At 39.5% G+C, this 20,637-nt stretch overlaps 1 protein-coding gene across 9 annotated transcripts in view; it reads left to right on the top strand.

Annotated features, from left to right (window-relative positions):
- Nrxn3 (neurexin 3) overlaps nucleotides 1–20,637 on the top strand; it is a 1,763,451-nt gene that overhangs the window by 129,144 nt on the left and 1,613,670 nt on the right. For 6 of the 9 annotated variants that reach the window (XR_003850607.1, XR_003850608.1, XR_003850605.1 and 3 more), the window contains exons 4-5: nucleotides 5,868–5,897; nucleotides 8,675–8,686. Coding sequence is in view for 5 of the 9 variants with exons in the window: in XM_008839702.2 (XP_008837924.1) it covers nucleotides 5,868–5,897; nucleotides 8,675–8,686 (42 nt within the window). In the remaining 4 variants the exon portion in view is untranslated. The remainder of the gene's footprint in view (nucleotides 1–5,867; nucleotides 5,898–8,674; nucleotides 8,687–20,637) is intronic. The other 3 variants (XR_003850606.1, XM_008839710.2, XM_029566897.1) reach the window with 1 other exon arrangement.

Below are 20,637 nucleotides of genomic sequence, written 5' to 3'. Positions count from 1 at the left end.
ACTATCTGGGAGTCCCTTTGGCCACCCTGGCCAACAACTCAAAAAAAAGGTGTCGCCTGTTTGGCATTGTTGCTTGTTATGTAGCCTTTAGCTATACTTATGGACCCTTATGAAATTATATTGGCCCCTTTAATCTTTGGTTATACTTTCCTTTTGGGTGTTTAAGGCCATACAGTTGGTCCAGATAAACTAGCTAGTTTTGAAAACCAGAAGGAACAATATTACTCCTACAACCTACTGACAAATTATACATAGCAGATCAAGAAATATATGTTTAGGTTAGGTTTATCTGAGAACATCTGGTCTTTTCCCAAGACTTATCTACATGACACACAGTAATAAAAATACCAGACTGGCTTTCGTTTTTTTTTAAATTATTTATTATTTTATGTGTTTGAGTGTATTGTCTGCATGTATGTACATGCACTCATGTCATGCAATGTCTGGAGAGATAAGAAGAGGGCATCAGATTCCCCTGGAACTGGAGTTATGGACAGTTGTTAGATGCTATATGGATACTGGGAATTGGACCCAGGTCCTCTGCAAGAGCATTCAGTGCTCTTAACCTCTGAGCCATCTCTCCAGCTGCTATTATTGTAATTATTTTGTAAAAGTCGTTGTAGTTTCCTAAGAATTCCACGTTGGACATTCTAATTTCTTACTATCAAGGCCCATCTCCCACTCCCTACCTATCTTAGGTGAATTTCTATAGAGTTGACTTTTGAGTCATAAGTAAAGATCTGTTTGAATCCAAAATCTATGATAAGGTTGTTTTGAAAGCTGTAATTCCCTTTGTTTCATGGCTCAGCCCATGTCTTTTGACAGCTCCAGAATGTTAGGTCCAGAATAAATGTCAAATTTCAAGCCCAGCCAGGGTGCTTGATCTGGGGTTAGCATGTGGTCTCAGGGTGAGGATTGGGAGGGTCACTGCTGTTAGCATGCATTTTGATGCTCCCTTTCTGAGGTTGACCAGAAAGCCCAACTTTACTTGTTCCCATTAACCATACATATAACATCTAACATGGATCCTACTTCTTTTCTTGCTAATTATATGCTTTCATAAGATTCTTTTGAGTATTATTTTCTATAATTTATGTTGGAAACCAAATAGTTCTATTTTTAAAATATAATTAGAATATTTAATGTTGAATATGCTTGAAAATTATCTCAGGTTCCTCCTATCCTTACCAGGTGAAGACAGAGTTATAGCCCCTTTCTGTCAGACTTCCTTCACTTACTTACCTATCCTTGTGTCATGAAAGGAACATGGTCAGTCTTTATATTTAGCCTGATCCCCTCTCTCAGACTATTGCACTACAGTGTTAAATTCCTGATGGACATTTCTGCTTCTAATTCTTTCTCTTTAACTTCATCTGTCTAAAACAGAACTCATTATCTCCTGATTCTACATCCATCTCCCCACTGCTTTTCACCTCACTGTTTCTGACATTATTTCCATCCTCAGCCTGTCTCTTATCTGCCTCTTCCCAAAGTATCTTATCTATCATCTTCTCTTTCCCTTTACTTTTCTACTACCATGATAATCATTTGGGTCCTTTGCCTAGAACTTATCTTCTGCCTTTGTCTTGTTTCCTCTAATCCATCCTACCTACCCTGTTGCAAAAGCAATCTTCCTCAACATTGTTTTCTCCATGTCATTTGCCTGTCCATGAACCCTCATGTCTCCCATCAGCTGTAAGATCAAGTCCATTTTCCTTATTCTTTTATGATGATGATGATGATGATGATGATGATGATGATGATGTGTATGAATGTATTGCCTGCATGTATATAAGTGTACCCGTGTTGTACAATGCCTGCAGAGGTCAGAAGAGGGTGTCAGATTCCCTGGAACTGGAGTTACAGATGGTTGTTAGCTGCCAAGTGGGCGCTGGGAACCAAACCTCGTTCCTCTGCAAGACCAACTAGTGCTCTTAACTGCTGATCCATATATCTAACCCCCATTTCCTTAGCCTTAAACCTTAATGCTTCCATGCTTAGATCCTTAAGAATATCTTTTACTTTTTTATATGCACTAATTGTATATGTTAGTATAACATGCTATTATGCCTTTGTTTCTGGAAAGCAGAGCAGGGAAGTCCTTTACAAATACACTTGGTGGTCTTGGGGATTGATGGTGCTACCTATAATGCCAACCCTCTGTCTAAATCTTAAACCATTTTCTTTTTTAAAAATGCATGTATGCTCAGGCTTTTGTATGTGCCTATGCATGTATGTGCAGGTGTGTTTGTGTGTCTGTATGTGTGTGTGCATGTGTGTGTGTGTGCATGTGAAGGCCAGAGAATAGCCTTGCCTGTTTCCTTTGAGATAGAGTCTTTGCCCTAGAGTGCTCATAGATCAGGCTGGACTGACTGGCCAGTGAGCCCCAGGGACCCTCCGAGTGTCTCCTGAGTTCCCAGCTCTGGGACTGCAAACATGCACCAGCATGCCTGACATTTTTATATAGGTTCTGGGGCGTGAACTCAGGTCCTTATGTTTGCAAGATTGAGAGAAGAATGAGCCATACCCTTGGCCCTCAAACCATTTTCTAAGGCCTGTTTCAAATCTCCCCACCCTTCTGAAACATTTTTTGGGTATCCAGCACCCTTTTGCCAGTTCCTACTGGCCTTATTCCCTGGATTCATAATTTTATTTTTAGCAATTACCTATTCATTTTTTGTTCATGAATACCTAATGTGTGTTGGGTACCAAATATATAGATGTTTCCCTGTGTATCCATATAGTTTCATAGCATGATGTGAATATAACAACCTTCACACAGTTTTTATGTGTAGCACAGACTTCTATTCATGTAGTTAATTCTCAAAACGATGTAGGAAGTGATCAATGTTATCCAGATTTACAGATAAGAAAATCAAAGTCCAGAAATGTTCAGATATTTTCTCAAAGTCACAAGGTATAGACAAGGAGAGTGAGAATCATAACCTCTAACCACCGTCAGGTAAACAGTACATATACCATCTTGGTGCATATACCATCTCTGCTATGTGTTAAACTTCTGGAGGTCAGGGATGCTGTGCTGTGCTTACCTGTAGCCCCAATGTTTACCCAGTCTTTGCATAGAGTAGTGCTTGAATAGCTTGAGTCTGTTGGTTGTTGGTTCTTCCATTCACTCTTGAGAGGACTGAGGCTTTAAGTGGAAAATAAGAATGTTTTTAGGTGGAGAGGAGACTAACAGAATTCTACAATAGACTAGAGACTAGAGTACCCTGGAATTCTTGGTTTCCAGTGCTTAACTCTGTAAGCTTTGAGGATAGGTTGATATAAGAAAAGATGCTGACATGATGCTCTTAAAAAGGAGGTAAAATTCTCTCACAGAAAACAAAATAAAGAAGCAAAATAAAGAAAACCATATACAGTTCTTCACTCCCTACGTCCTGTTCCTTATTATTCATGTCCATTTTGCTTTACTGTGTACAATACCAAAAGATTCCAGATCTGCATTCTGGCCTTGCTACTTAAAGTTTTTGTAAGATGAAGGTGAACATTTTACTTGAGTGGTGATACTCTTAACTATGTAGCTAGCTAATAAAACCTGGTAAGTACATATATGAATCTTAAAAAAACACAGGTGGTGGGTTATTTGCATTTTAAAAAGATTCTCCCTTTCACAAAAGGATCCACTGCAGGGTCCCATTAAGTATCCAATTCCCCTTACTGCTTTTGTCATACAATTTAATTTACCCAAATTTGATTTATATGCTGCTCTAAAGGGGTCACTCTCAAGTTTCTGTGAACTTGGAAATCCTGTGAGCAACTTATTTAAATTTCAGATCTTGCCCCAACTGCTCCCCAAGATTCTAACTCGTTATGTCTGGGGTGGGGCTCTTCACCTTCATTTAGCCTGTGCTTTAGGGAGTCCATTAGCTACAGCCCCTCTGGAGGGTTTCTCCAGGGTCTGACTATCCTTTACTACCAAGTATCATGTTAACTCATTAAATTAATTTAAAAAATATTACTGTGAACAAGCAGAGTCTAACATCTCTTTTCTATTCCTGCAAATATATACATTTTTTGAGACAAAAATGCACATTTTTTGTTCCAGGATAGGCTGGAACTTGCTATGTAGACTAGGCTGGCCTCAACTCACAGAGATCCACTTGCCTCTTCCTCCCAAGTGCTGGGATTAAAGGAGTGTGCCACCACACTCGGCTTACTGCAAACATCTTTAATCTGAGATAGCTTTTCAGATCATCTTGCTGTTTCTTAGAGCCAACAAGGCATTCTGAATGGTTGCCCACTGGATTTATGTCTCCTCTGTTTCTGTCATCCCCCTTTCTAAGACTCTGCCACCTCCTCCTTGTGGTCTTGACTGTGATGTTGATGGCTACGATTTGGCCCAGAAGTACTGGTCATTATAGGAATGGTTGTTTCTGTGTAAGTTTCTCTTATACAAATATAAGATCTTTCCTCGTCTCTTACTCTATTCCTCTGCCCTGAGACAGACCAAAAAATTGTAGCTAATCCTTAAAATAATTTAGGGTTACCTCTTCAGAGGCAGGAATGTGGGCAGGGAGGGAGTGGGCATGGATTTGATCAAAACATCTTATATGCATGTATGAAATTCTCAATAAAAGTTTTGTAAAAGTTAAAAAAATAAAAATAAAACAATTTCTTTTTGGACAAAAGTGAAGAGAGTAGGTTGTTTCGTCATGATTGCATTCTTCCATGAGCATTAATCCTTATCCTAGAGCAGTGAATGCCAGGATCTGAGCTTCTAAAATATGATTATAGTTTAATGAAATTTGTTTAAAAAATAGACTCCATGACATTTATGGCACATGTATCTATGTATTTAATATATCACTGATCTTTTAAAAGTCTGTTTCTTGACCTATATTTAGTCTCTGATTACTTTTCTAAATCTCTAGTAATCTCCAAAAACATTTAGAGATTTTCATACTTTAGAGGTTTTTATTCTCCTTTATTAATCCTCTATATCCCTGAGTTTTGTTTCAAGTAAAGGTTCTTAGGGGTGATCTGGATTGTGTAAAGTATCTTTAGTAATAATAGAAATAGTATGAGGGCAAGCAAGTGCAGTTGGCTACTGGTTGGAAATTTTTCTGTTAGACTTCTCAGCGGTTATGTTTTTCTTGTAGTGAGGAGCCTTAAAGAGCCTTGCTTACCTTCCATAAGGACACCCCAGAGGTTCTATTAGGTGTTTATCGGGGCTCTGCATGGCTTCTTTTACCCATTCAGTGCAGGGTAGGCCTCCCTGATGGAAAATGGAAGGCTTTCTGGGAAAGGAGAAGAGCTGGAGCAATGGGTATGGTTATCACTGGTTAAGGCATGAACAGAGAAATGGTTTTAGGTAGTTTGAGCAATTCTTGCAAGTAGGAAGTCATCTGGTCTGTTCAGTATGACACAGTTTATGAAAAAAAAAAACCAATACAATTCATAGAAAAATGAATAGTATTGTTTGGATGGTGAGATTATAACTGATTTTTTCTTTTTCCTCTGAATTTTCCCATGTTTCTGCAGTGAACATGTATTACTGTTTTAAGTAACTTGAAAGAAAGAAACCTTTACCTGATAACTTGAATCTCTTTCCTGAAGATCTAATCTTAGTAGATCCATCACAAATCTTATGGATTGCATAGAACAAAGGTCAAAGGAAAGTTCTTGGTATGATTCAGCAAACGAAAGCCCCTTTTTTAGACTGAGAACCTTCTCTCTCACAGCAGGGTTTAGGCTGTTTTTCATGCCACCAAGTCTGTGCATGTGTCCTCCTCACACCCCCTCCTATATAATATTTAAGAGAAAGTTGCTTGGCATTGGGGATTTTAACTGTCTTCTCTCTTTTTTTCTTTCCCCTCCCTCCTCTCTCTCCCCCTCTCCTTCCTCAGGCCTCTCTCACCTCATGATGAGTGAACAAGGTAGGTGCTTTGTGCTGTGGTCCTGCAGATGCCTGAACTGCCTGCCTCTGTGCCTCTGGCTGGTCACTCCAGAGCCTCCTGGCTGGAAGGCCATTTGCTGCCTGTTCCTCCTGCTGTGGGCCAGACTGGCAGCAGGAGCACCCTGCTGTGGGGGGCACCTTTCCTGATGCATTGTGGTGTCCCACCCCCTCCTCCCAGCTTCTCCATTCTCTGCCACCATTTGTCATCCGGACGCTGGCCCTGCTGGGCTGCCTCTAAGAGGAAAGCATGAAACAAGGCATGACGCCTCAATAATGGGGGTGAATGAAACTAATTTCAGAGCAACCAGGCGGTTAACTTCCTCCTGCGCCTCCCCAGGCCATAGGCTGGGCCCTAGCTTGGGAGCAAGGAGCTGGGTTTCTCCCTGAACTTCATTCTGGGTAAAGGTTTGCTGTGTGCCCTCCCCTCCATTCCATTGCCCATCTTAATGACACTCTGCCCTTCCTGGTCAAAGGAAGCCCTTTGGGGTTTGACTGTTTTCAGTTTTATATAAAAAAAATTCACCGAAAGAACATGCTAATGTCCTCATGGCAGGATTCTAACTCATTATACACCCTGAAGAAGGCTGCATATAAAGATCTGTAAATTCAGCATCTGCAACCTAAAATATTCAAATATGCAAGGAATGAACCGTGCAGGAAATTCAGCTCAGCTAAGCATGGGGTGGGCTGTGAATGAAGCCTTTTTCTCCTAAATAAAAAATTTCCACATTATCAGCCCAAATCAAGATCTGAGAACTGAACCCACTTAAAATTGTCGTTCCCTTTATCACTCAATTGCTACTATTGTGTTTCGTCCAAGCCTTGGGGTGATTGCAAGATTGGTCTACCTGCTTTGCCCTGTCGCCAAAAGACTGTTCTTTAATTTTTCTTGTCTATTTCTTTCAAAATACATATCAGACTCAGTGCTTCTTTGGGAAGATCAGAGGAAAGGAGGAGGAGGAGGAAGAGTTCCAAATAGTATTTTTTGTGGTCTTTTGGAGAGGGCACAGTAGCAGCCTCGATGGCCACTTCCTTTCCCTTGCTCCTTTACATCAGTTTATCAGGTGGTTTGGCTGTGAGGAAGATAGCATCAGACCACTTTCTAACCACCCAGGCCTAAAAGACATCGTTTAGCAGCTGGAGGTGGGCAGCTGAGGACATCCTGAATTGATAAATCAGGGTAAGGAGGAAGCCTGGGTTTTCTAATATAAGTGTATTCTACAGCATGAGCCAAAGTCCATGATGTGGAATTCATAAATTTCAAGACAGAGATGGTTTGGTAGAGAGCAGATACAAAACATAGCCGAAGGAAGGAAGAGGGTCAGGTGAGTTCTGCAGTGTTAAGTAAGGTTCTAGAAGAGGCTGGGATGAAGGCTGGCTGTTCCTGTAGGTGAGTGAAGGGAGCAAGTGCCCCCAGCAAGTTCTAGGAAGTGAATATAAGCCATGGTTAGACTTGATTTGGACCTATGATTTGGCCAGTTTGACAGACTTAAGCTTTTCTCTGAAGAAAGAGGATCAGTGTTCTATGAATTGCTAGAATTTGGTGGATCAACCTTGGTGACAAGTGACACCAGAAAAGCCCATTCTCAGAGTCCTCCTTTGACATGTCCTCCTTTGATGCTCCCAGTTGCCCTTCAAGGGTGCTCCCAGAGTTTCCAGTGGATTGGAGTACTACACACATCCCATAGCTAATGTCACAGGGAGGAGTGTGGCAGATCAGTGGGTCGATGGGGGCCACCTTGATCTTGACATAGCTTTCAGATACACTAATGGACCACAGGAAGGCTGAATCCCAACACTGGTATGAACAGCATTTGGAGAACCTGTGGTATACAACTATAGCCCCGTTCATATTTGTGAAACATTCAAACACAGCCGTGCTCCAGGGTAGTAACTCAGGTTCCTTCTAGAGAAAAAAAAAATCATGCAAATACAGATGCTATGAATTCCTCCTTACAGAGGGTTTCAAGAAAAGATGAAGAATTCTTCTTGGGCCACTAAGATTTTTAAGTTGCTACTTGAGGCTTAATCTGATTTAAGGAACCCCTTTGACTTCATTCCTCTTCCTCTCGTTCCATTGTATCCCTTCCTCATTCATTGCTACCCTTATGATAGACTACCTGAAAACCCAGTATGCCTCTCCCAGCCCTCCACACCTTTTGTTAATTCCTGCACATGGGAGATAGGGGCTTCTGTCTGGTTTCCACTGAATCTCCAGAATTTGTATTTGATGTCCACAAATACATGTGGTGTTTATGTATGTTACATGTACATCCCTTATACACGTTTGTTATACTCTTGATCCTCATGACTCACACGAACGTTGGGAAAATATAAGAGAACCTAGTTTTTTAAAGGCTTTCCTTAACCATTTTGTTTAAGATCCATTACATGTATGCAACTTTACATCCATGTGGCTGTGCAGTGCTTTTGCATGTGGACTCTGCTCTGTATCTAAGGACAGAACTGGGAAGAAATGAATGGGGCAAAGCTTAAACATGAAGCTAATGGAAGCCTGCTGCCCTGGTGTTTACTCCTTAAGCCTCCCACCATGTGTCTGCTTTGTGCTGCCTTCTCAGGCTGATGCAGGGCAACTTCCTTTGCTGTTGGTCTTGAGATTTGTTATGTGTGTTACACCTCTGTGTGCCTGCCATGTCCTGATGTCCACTCTCTTTCTCTCGCTTTCTCTTGCCTCCTCCATGGTGGACACCATGCTTCTTCCTCTACTTAACTGGATCTTCTGCTTCCTTTCTGTAGGTAGAGGTAAAGGTAGAGATCACTTTATTTTTATTATTCTCTCAATCTGCCTTCTGAATTATTCATGTATACGAGGGGAATTGTGTATTCTGATGAATACAGGATATACTGTAGCTTACTGTTTTTAACGACACCTGAAAAACAAAAAGCCATTGTTACCCCTTTATTCAATACACTTTGTGTTCAGTGTTGTGGATGGTTCTGAGTTGGCCTGCCTGCTTATAAAGCAAGGTTGAACCTTATGCATGGTGTCAAACTCTGTCTAGTAGGAACAGGGTGCTCTGGAAGAGGGAGGCATTACAGAGCTGTTTTTTTCTCCATTGCAGGGTGTTCTAGGATCCCTTTTAGTGATCTATGTATAGGCACAGGTGAGGTGGGAACGGGTGTACTGTGCCTTCTGTTATTTACGAATAACTGAGCTTGGGGGGGGTAACATCAATAGCAGGAGGGCAGTGGAAGAGAAGGGAGAGGGCTGAAGAACTGCTTAAAATGTTACTTATGTGGAATTTGGGGGTGTTTATTTATTGCTCCTTTTTCTTCGGTGTTGTAATCGTGTATGTGTGGGAGTTGGAATGTTTTGATGGATGGGGCTAGGCATGCGTAGAACAATATAGAAATAAAAACATTATACTGGTGGGAGGAAGAGGAGAAAGAGAAAACGTGGGATCTTAATGTATAAAGCCAGCCTTTTGCCAGGTGGTCAGGGAGGAGAGGTACCAAGCAGGTGGGCTTACAATGCTCTGCTGTGCCTTGTGGTGCCTCACAACTTTGGGTAGCACAGATCACTGATCCATTCCTAATCAAAGCTGTCAGAGACACCAGCCCAGAGAACCTGGCTCACCTGCTCAAATTGGGTTAGCTGTGCAGAGTAAAGGGGAAGTTAATTGATAAATTATAAATATGTATCTGCATCCAATTCTCCCTTCCTTCTCCCTAACTCTCCAGCCCCTGTCTTGGTGTCTTGGTGAACCTGTGCACTGCTGTTGCCTCCAAAAATTGCCAGATAACACAAGTAGAGAGGGTGAATTCTGGTGTGGGGCTATGGAGGAAGGAAGGGGCTGACAAATGATTCAAAATGCACACTTGAGGATTAGCCAGTGAACTGGTCATCTCTTATTTAAGTCTGTGCTTCTCTGAACTTTTATAACATGATGTATAGCCACCTTGGAAGCAGCTCACTGTTTCTACTTTGTGTTTGCTCCATTGCCTGCTCCTTTGATGCTGATCCCAGGCGGGTTCATTCTCAGAAATCTGCATCTGAAACCCTCACCGCATTGCTGTATCGGTACCTTTTGAGAAGAGGTAGGTAGAGAAGGAGAGGAAAGGGAAGAGGAATATGCTTGGAGGGGCACCTCTTCACCTCTCTTCTGCCACTGGAAAGCTGCCAGAGACCTCTTGATAAGTGAAGGCGCCCATCTACCTATGACTCAGGCTGTTGGAAACATGTAGCGCTACAACTTGTCCTTCTGTCTTGTTGGCTTATACAGTGCATTAGAGCCAGTGCACCCCTTCCTTCCTCTTCTCTCCTCTTCCTCATGCCTCTTATCTCTTCTCCTTTTCCCCCATCCCCCTACAACATCCCTTGAAATGGGTCTTGGGAGTGTTTTGGGTTTTTGTACATGCTATCTTTCTTTTTCTGGGGCATTGCTGCCATCATGACTAGCAGCTGTGAACACTTAGGGAGTGCCCCTGTGCCAGCCACTGAGCTATGTGGGCCTCATTCTTAATATTCACAACTTTCCTACAGGTATGTGGTAGAATTATCCTTGTTTAGTGGGTATGTATAACAAGACCCAGAGAGACAAGTTAGGAAGTTAGGTGACTTCTAAGTGAGAATCAAACCTAGAATCTAAGCCCCCAGTACTCTAAGCTCTGTCTTGGATACAAGAATGACCTCCGTGTTACTTCCTGGCTGTCTCTTAGTCACGGATCTGTCTTAAGTTCCAGTCTGCCACCTTACATTTGCTGTAACACATATCCATATAAATGTCACCTAGTACTGTCACCTCAATATGTCCAAAGTCAGCGTTAGTGTCATTTGTCTAGAAATCAGTTTCCTTTTTAGATGTCCCACCCTCCTCACCACTCAGGCTTGACCAATAGAAACTACTTTCTATCTCTTCCTTCCTGAGTGGTTCTCCTCCAGGGCAGTCAGTGGAGAGAGTTTTCAGTAATTCTGCTCTGGAATGTCCTTTGCATCTCTGTCTGTATCCAGGATCAGCTCCTGGTGAGCACTTATTAGATCATTATCCTATTCCAGTTTGTCTCCTGGATGCTATTCTTTTCTAGTCTGCCCGCAAATTGAGAACTGTCTCAACTCTGTTTTCTACCACATGGGATACAAGATTGGCCACCTCGCTTTCAAAGCTGTTTCCAGTGTGACCCTGTTTTTCTAATTTAACATTTTCCCCTGGGTATAGATGCAAAATTACTGCTTCAGCCAAACAGGCCGCCAAATCACCTTGTTGGACGTTCTCTCCTTGCTTTTCTAGCTCTCTTTCTCTCCCATTTAACAGTCCTTCCTTCCCCCTTTTTTTTTTCTACCCACTAAAATTGTACCTAGAATTTCTTTCCTGCTTGATGCTGTCTTGAGTGTTCCATGCAGTTGAGCTCTCCCTCCGTGCATCTTTATAGCAACTTATTTAAAATTTATTTGAGAATCAAGTCACTCCTTTCTACTAGATTGAAGGGCTGCTGAAGACAAACATTTTCATTTGTTAATGTGCAGATGTCTCTATTCTCATGTGCTACATGTGAAAGTTACTCTAAGTCTCTAATCCTTCTTATCCCTCAGTTAATCATTTCCCTAAAAATGGAACTAAAGCCAAATTCAAATTAAATGTATCATGTAGCCCATCTGCTTAAAAGGTTTTAGTGGATTTTTATTGTGTCTTATGTTTTACATACTGTCACCTACCGCCCACTGTTACCCCTATAATCTGCCCCCCACTGTAACCCCTGCCAACCCTCCAGCCTTCTAAAGCCTCCAGCGTGCCCTGTGTCACTCCACATTGCTTTTCCCTGCATGTGGATTTTTCTTCAAGCTCTGTCCTCTTTCCTGAATGCCTTTAGATACCCCTATCCCTGTTAATATCCTTTGAGGTTTACATATACCAAACTGCCTTGCCTGAGATGTACCCATGTTTGAGTCATCACCTCCCAAACAAGATTAGAGTCTGTATCTTGGCCATTGCTGTCATGTTGCATGAAGTCAGTACTTGGTCTATGTGATGACTGCTCACAGAACTAAGTAATGTTTAACTGAATCAGATGATTGGTTGTGATATGGCGGGGGTGGGGAATGGGTAAATTTGATGTTTTGAATGTGATGCTGTTAATGGGGTCACCCTCATTAACTTGTACCCCTTATTGATATCTTACCCTAACCCATTGAACATTGGAACCCTGAGGATCATATGGTGAGACCAGGCATTCTGGCTCCAGTGCCCTCCTCTACTGCACCTTCTTTTGGCTCTAGGTGTGCATGTATCAGAAGGAAATAGTTACATATTACACTAGACTAAAACTAGGGAAGGCCTTGGATTTATTTTTAGGTAGTTGTCAGAGAAAAGAATAGATATGCCTCAGATCTTGTCATTTTTTAAAAGCCCAGTGACAAAACAGTTAGCCCACAGTAGGAAGGAATGTAAGGTTAAATCTACAGAACTGAGTAGGAGGTTCAGGCATGGTAGCATCTCCATTCAGGAGGCCACTGGGCAACAGGTGGCCACAAGCACAGCTTTATCTAGAGGTGGCTGACCACAGGGCTTATCAGAATCCAGGATTTGCCAGCTTTTAGATTCGACTATGACAGCTTCTATTTAAGGGCTGAGAGTGTTTTTGGATTCCTTCCTCTTGTCCATTTCTGTGTTGCGTATTCTGAAGCAGGTGATCAAATACTTTCCCTTGAAATTGAACATGGAGCAGGAGTTGCAGACTCAAACACCAACAGAGACCTGATAGATATCATAAATGAGGTCCAGGGACAGGAAGGGAAAAGTAGGTAGACTGTGGCAAACGAGTACACAAATCAAGCACTCTGCTCCGTCCTGGGGAGCTGATGGCTAAGTGTCACTAGGGCTTCAAGATAGACTGCAAGTGTGTTTTACAAAACATGTCAGCTCCTAATTTCATTCTCTTCCTGTGGGTAAACATGAGCACACAGGCAAATATGCATAATGCCTTCCAAATGAGCTAGCCCATGAGCCATGTTTTTGATCTTTGCCTTGAGAAGGAAGGTGGAGGAAAATATTTCTCCAAGATTTCCTGCTGGATGTTGATAGTGGAAGGGAGACCCTGAAACATGCTTAGCTTTTCTCTTTGCCTATATCAGTCTCAGTTTCAGGAATCCTTTCTCCTGATGCTACTGTCAGAGAGCTCAATCGATGTACTGGGAAAGTTTGTTGTGTTGAGTGGTGTGAGCACATGTGTGAGGGTGTGAAGAATGTGGAGATGTACCAGGATTAAGAGGTTAACTAACATCTTTAAGATAAGATTTTAAATCATAAGGGTAGTTGGGGACACTTAATTCCTTTCTCTTTGTCTCTACAGAAATCTTACTGGACTAGATGACCCAGACATCTATTCCAGGCCCTTAGATTTTAGAGGCCACTTCAGACTTACTTGTGTGTGTTTTTCGTATGTAGATTTGATCATTGGCCTTCTAATGCCAAACTAATTAACACTGGCCAAACTAGAAGGAGATAATCAAGCTACATGAACATGAACATGATTTCATATAGACTGTATTTTGCTGGTAATAACATTAAGGAAGCTGATTTGAGGAGCTGAGCTCCCCTCTTGTCCTGCTAGGACTCAAGGGCCCTGCAAATAAGTTACTGCCTTGGTAGCCAACTGTTTATGCAAATCACTAAATGCATTGCCAGCTACTAATTATGAAAATAAACTCATCTGTGCTCTATAAATATCTAATTATAATAAAATGGGGCAACATTACATTTCCATCTCTGCTTCAGCTGTTTCTCATCCACTGATTTGCCCTTTTTGACAATGAATAAAATCACTTTGTTTTTTTTTTAAACCTACTTTCTGTATTTTTTCCTCATTTTATAATGTTTGAAAATCCTTTAAAGAATAGATGTATTTGAAACATAAAAGGTAAATTGTTTGATTTTTAGTAGTTCTGCATTTTTGGCAGTGATGACTTTAAAATGGTGTTTTAAAATAAGAAAAATAGGTTGTATTTTCATTTCCTTGTTTACAAATTTTTATTGGATATTGAAGACTTTTTTTGCACAGTTGTGGATTTTTTCTGAACACTTAAAACTGTTAATATGAACAATAAATCTATTAATAAAATGTATATTAGGAATGTTTTGATTAAATTCCAATTGTCAATACCTAAAAGAAACTGTATCGTGGATTTTCTATTTGTATGGGCCTTTGATTAACAAGGCCAAGCTGGCTGGAGGGATATATGGTTTTCAACAGTAGATTTATATGAACATGCATAGGAACTTGATTTTGATAGTAGCTACAGGTAGAGGATATGTTGAATCATGCTGTATGATTTTTATGATATATCTAATTTATACAGAACTCAAAAGAGTTGCCTGATAGAAAAATATTGATAAGAAAATAAGCACAGTGCGTTTATTTATGTGCTTAAACTTGGATCTGCCACGATTCATTTGTCAGGTGTGCAGGGCTGCATCTGCGTGTTTGGGCGTAAGTACCATTTATCCAAATATCTATTGACAGGTTTATGCTGGTATAATATGTTCTCATAGGTACCTTCCCTTTATATACTGAAAATAATACTTTTCAGGATGGCATATACCTAAATTTACTAGTCTTCCCTTCAGCACTAGTAAAGCAATATTTATTTAGTTCTTAACAAGTACTAATAAAGAGCCAGTGACCTGCTAGATGCTGAATACCCAGAACCAATACCCAGAACCAAGGGAGCAAACTCACTCCAGGCCCTCTGACACCTTGGTGATGACAGTCAGTGAGAGTCTGAAAGCAGCTTTCAACACCTCCTCTAAAGTAAAAAGACTTGAATATATTTTGTTTTAGCTTACTACAGTTTTTAATATTAATTTTTATTTTTAAAGGAAACTGAGGTAATCATTCAGATACCCAACTCCCGTACTCTTTAAATTCTAAGACTAAATGTGCTTTGTGCTTGAACATGTAGGGAATGTTTTTATTTGTTTATCATTTATCTTCATTGAGAGGTTGCTCATACAATATAAAGTGTATCAGATGCATGCTTTTAAGCATCCATATTAAAGCTTCAAAAGACATAAACACTCATGTCAACACTGTCCAGACAAGGGTAGATACTGTGTTCATCACTCCATGAGTTTTTGTCCTGAGAATTTCTGTTGTGTATTTTTAATATAAATGTTTATTCTCTCTCCAGAACTGTGTATACTGGTGAAATAATCAACAGTAGGTGCTTGTTTGCTTTGGCTTCATTAAGAAGGCTGTATTTTAAGAGTCAGAAGCATTGTGGTTTTCGTTGTGTGTGAACAGGCAATCATGTTGAGCTCTTGTGAGGCATCTTTGCCTTGTTTTTCGTGAAGCTGGGTTTTCCCTTTGCACAAAGGGCATATCTAATTGATAGTATTAGGGTTTCCTCTTTTTTTCTTAAGGCATTTAGTAGTGACTAGAATAGCAGCGGAGGAAAAGACCATGTGCTTTGTAAAAAGCCAGACTAATAATGCTTTCTGATGGACATCTGATTTTAAAAGTGCTGAATCTTTCATTAAAATTTACATGTAAAGTAAGGGCAGGCACGGCGACATGAAAGCTAATGCAACTTGCACATCTTGACATAATAACAATCACAAGAAACTGGAGATCCCAGATGGCAGTTTGGCCTTTGCCATCCTTTTAATAAGCTACTAACTGCTAATTATTTCACTCTTATGGGCAAGTTAATTTACTGTTGACTCTTAAAGAGATATTGCTCTTTTTCCCCCCCATCTAACTCAAAATAGAGCCTTTCCACCTGCAACCTTGGAAACTGCTTCTGCTTCATCTGGAAGCTTTCCAGCCAGTTGTAACCATGATGGCAAGTAGGGGGTGAAAATGTTGCTTAATAAACAGAATTTCCATGGGTTTATGAATATAGACCATTTAAAAAATTATTTGCCTAAGGATTCATTGTGTGTGTGTGTGTGTGTGTGTGTGTGTGTGCGTGCATGTGTAAGAGGCATAGAGGCATAGATGGAACAGCCAAGACACAGAAAGAATCTGAAATTTGGAGGCTATTTAAGAGCAAAAGAACAGCTGCCTTTTAAATGGTTGCTAATTCTGACAATTAATGCTATTTTGTGAGTGTGTGATTTTCTGTAATAGCAGTTACGAGGGATGGTGGTGTCTAATAGCTCATTTCCTAAGCTCTGTGGTAATGGAGCAGAGAGACCACAGAACTGAAAGAAAACCCTGGCCCCATACTCTGCAGTCCTTATAAATGAAAATCCTGCAAAGCATGCTCCCCTCCCCATTCTTTGACTTCCTTACGATGATCTTATATTTTAGCATAGACACAGATTATTAAATGAATGATGTGCATGTGGGCTTGATGCATCAGAAGTGAGCATTTGGGAAAGAACCTTGTTTGCAACAAGCTGTCTGACAATCAAAATATTTACTTAAAAATAAATTAATGACTGTGCCTTGCGAATGCCTGTAGATCCATTATTGAAACAAGAGTCGCTTCTTTGGTTTGATACCATCCAAATATAAATCTCAAACTTCAGGTTCTGTTGTGTACTATATTTTTCCTGAAGAAAAATAAAATATGTAGCAAATAAACACAGGGAGAAAAATCAACCCGTTTTCTTAAAATATTTAAGCTGAAATTGTTGAACTTGTTAATGTAACCCGATATTCCTTATTGCTATAAAAATTGGTGAATGGCATAAATATGCTTTGAAACCACATTCTTCTATTATTACTGATATCTATGAATATGAACTTGATAATATGATGGTTGTATCCCAATGTCATCCTCATAATGATTCCTAAGTTATGCTAGTGGGAAGATTTTCAAACTAAATTCTGCCATGTGCTTAATAAGTCAAAATTTACTAAGCCTACCTATTATTAACTGATAATGTTTTAAATGTTACATTTCATTAAAACCAGTATATCATCTGGTTTCAAAATAGCTCCAAGAAAAGTATAAGTACTTGGGAGAAGTTTTGTAATTTTTCAGGATCTAATATTATGTAGTGTGTTTAGTCAAATTGCCATCTTGTGAAAAAGTTTTTGAGAAATGGAAATGTTTCAAGAGAAAAATGTACCAAGAAAACAATCACTTCCAGAGACACAGGTTCAAATAAAATTGAACTCTTTTGTGATAAAGAATAAATACAGGGCCTTGTGGACACTATGTAAGCATTCTACCATTAAACTACATCTTCAGTCCTTGATTTTTTTCATTGACTGTACGACTTTACCAAGCACTTGTTATGACCAAGCAAATTATGAATCTCCCAGAAGACAAATGTACTTTTCAAAGTTGCCTATGGAATCCTTTTTCTTAAAATTTTTATTTTGAACAAAAATAGCTAGAACTAAAACTAGGGTTCAGTTGAAAAACTTGGGACAATATAGTGCTAAAGTCCCTTCTAAGTCTAATATACCTTATTGCTTCCAGAAGGGAGCTTTTGGATTGGCTTTACTCAAGAATACTCTTAACTACATTTTCTGTTTTGATTAGGAATAGTTTTTTAGATGGGTTTGTTTCAATAAGGAAATTACTGCTTCCTGGTAAAATGCATAACACAGATGTTTAAACAACTGCAGTTTTAGACACTCATCTTGTTAAAACACTTCCAGTTTGTATTACCTAAGTACTTAAGTGGATATCCATATTGTATGTGTAAACAATGCTCCTGATAATGGCCTGCTGAACTGCAGAAGGAGCTGATGTCAGCATACAATGAGAGAAGTACTGTGAACTTGATCTAGTCTTCTTTGCTTTGAAAATTGGGGCAGGTTAGCAGTCTTTGTGGTTATGTCTCTCTACTGTATATATAAGGCCATTCATTCTGAAACATTGAGAGTTTGGCTTTGAGTAGATTTTTTCCCAGATTGTGAACATGTAGGTGAAAGAATTGCTTTCTGGTAGGAATTATTTGTACTTTGCTTAGAAATAATTGGCATAGTAAGGATTGTAGGCTCTCTGTATACAACTGAGAACTTTGTCCTATTTTTGGTGTCTGTTCTCTATGAAGAAGGTGGCATTGATTCATCTGCAATTGATCATTTGCCTGGGGCTAGTTATCTGCCATAGAGATGTAGTTTGCTGAGCCAGGTATATGCTCCTGTTTCCCTAAGTGACCAATAATGCTTTTTTACAAGTACCTTGGTCAAAGTTGTTATGTGTTAGGGTGAGTTCCCAGGTCTACACTAATTCATGTAGCATTTGAGCCTGGAACATCAGACATCCAAGTGTGAATAATTCTAATCCAGTGTTTTAGCTATGGAGTAAAAAGAGCATGAAATAGATGTAAAGAACTGTTTCAGAAAAGAACATGGTGGATTACAGCTCTGATGCTAGTGTCTGACATTGGCAAACCATGTGCCATTGTAAAGGCTCATTATGTTAATAACCAAAGTAGAAGCAATGATATTACACATTTCACAGGAATGCTGAGTTGATCCATTGAGGTAGTACACACACACACACACACACACACACACACACACACACACAATGTGCATGACTTATATTTGAGTTTGGCTCTAATAAATAAACATACAACATAAACATGAACAAACACTAATTGTCATCATAATTAATAAATCTTGTGAATTTTAGTATCATTCTGTAGATCCTAGAATGTGAACATATTATTCAATCATCTCGACCTTCCATGTGTCTTTACTTGTAAAATGCCTACTTGGTGGGTCTGATGCAACTGATACAATGTAGGTGGCAGTGTCATGCAAATTCAAGTTGCAACATATAGTGTTAAAGAATTAATCCATGAAATTGTAAGTATCCCAAAGTCAGAGGCAGCAAATGCTTTTTAAATCTGTGTATGTTCAGTTCCTGTAACAAGCTATCTAGCAGAAATCGCTGAGCTGGTATGAGTGCCTTTATCAGAGTTCAGCACCACGGACAGTCCCCAGTCTCTCTCCCAGATGGTCCTCTTCCTTTGTGCTTTCCACTTTGTAATGTAATCCTGTTTAGAGCTGAGCTATGTTTATGAGTAGCACTAAATGGAACTCAGTAGGATGATAATAATAAAAGAAAGATCATGAAATAGAGAGGGGGGAGGGATGTGGATAGAGGCAATGTGAACACAGTATTCATGTACAAAATTCTCAACATTAAAAAAAATCCTGATAAAACCTGCTTGTTCTTTAGGTCTTTGCTAGATGTGTTTGTTCTCTGTTGTGAACAAATGGAGCTATGGGCTTTTCTTCTATACTTGATGGAGCTATATGAGCCATGAAGAGCATAAAAACATGTAGTTTACAGTTACTTTAAAAAATGCTGATTTGTTTCCTCAGATCCTAGAAGCATATAATTTCAGAGTCAGAGGGAGTTTAGAATTACTTTAGTCCATCCCACTGTAATTTTGCAGATGAGAAAACATGCTGAGAGGGCATGAGTGACGTGCGTGTCACACTGATAATCTGTAGCATTGTTAGGACTTGGACCAGGCTTTCTGAGTCCCGACAGTCTTTTCTTCTCCCTCCCACCAAGTAGCCACTAAAAGTTGGTCATCTTCATTGCAGAGTGGCATTTGTTTTAGGTCACTCATAGGCAGGCATTATTATTAAAGTTATGTGGGAGAGGTTTTAGAATGAACAGTTTGTGAACTTTCTAAATGAAATTTTCTCCTAAATTACTTCACTACTTGAGATCTTGTTGCCAAAAGGTTGTTCTAAGTTTCAAGATTTCATGGTGTTTTGTGTCTCTTAAGGATATTCCCTGTTGACTGCTTTGTCTCAGCTGAAGTAAGGCGGTGACTCCAGTTGACTTTCAAAAAGCCTTTATACCCATTTTTCCCATTTAAGTGGTGGTTTATATAACTGAGTGAATGTACAATAAAGATGCACTGTAAGGATATTCACTAAAGATTGGGTTTCAAACTGCTGCTTAACGTTTTTTATTTCTCCTCCTTTTTCTGTTAAGAATAGTTATTTCATTTACAAATTTTAAAAATAAAAGTCCAGTTTTTTTTTCTCAAGTGAAAATGTGTTTATTCTTAGGCAGATAGTATTCCCTTTCTTTCTTCCTAAAATAATTCCTCCTTCAGAATTTTGCCATGTGTCTGATGGGTTAAGTTTAGGGTCTTTCCACATGACAACTTTAGGGAATGTTGACCACTGAACAAAACCAGTTCTTAAATTGTTGTAAAATTGCTTTCCTTCAAACTCTTTTGATTACAAGGGCTCTCAAGTGTCAAAGTCATTTGGAGAACTAGATAGATAAAATGTATGAGCACTAAGCTTTCTTTCCAAGAGAGAATAAATAAATGTGTTTCTACTATGTGCTTAGCCTTCGATTTGTTAAAAGGAAAAAAGAAAGGCAATGGTATTAAATATTTAAGAGTGATTTAGCTGTATTATCTTGTGCTCTTCATCTTTGTTTAATAGTGAACTCAGCTACTGCTGCAATACATGTCATTAAACCTGTGGCCATGAGAAGGTCATTGCCTAGGTAAGGTCAAAATAATTTATAGGCAGTCATGATTTTTGTCAACTTAACAGATCTCTTCCTGGCTTTGGTCAGCTTCCCTATAAAAATAATAGTAAATAAGCTGTATTATCTTGTGCTCTTCATCTTTGTTTAATAGTGAACTCAGCTACTGCTGCAATACATGTCATTAAACCTGTGGCCATGAGAAGGTCATTGCCTAGGTAAGGTCAAAATAATTTATAGGCAGTCATGATTTTTGTCAACTTAACAGATCTCTTCCTGGCTTTGGTCAGCTTCCCTATAAAAATAATAGTAAATAAATGACAAA

Source organism: Nannospalax galili, unplaced genomic scaffold (genome assembly GCF_000622305.1).
Source record: "Nannospalax galili isolate Female #2095 unplaced genomic scaffold, S.galili_v1.0 scaffold330, whole genome shotgun sequence".
NCBI lineage: Eukaryota > Metazoa > Chordata > Mammalia > Rodentia > Spalacidae > Nannospalax > Nannospalax galili.
Note: the sequence above shows the minus strand (reverse complement) of the source record. Positions and strands in the feature narration are given on the sequence as shown.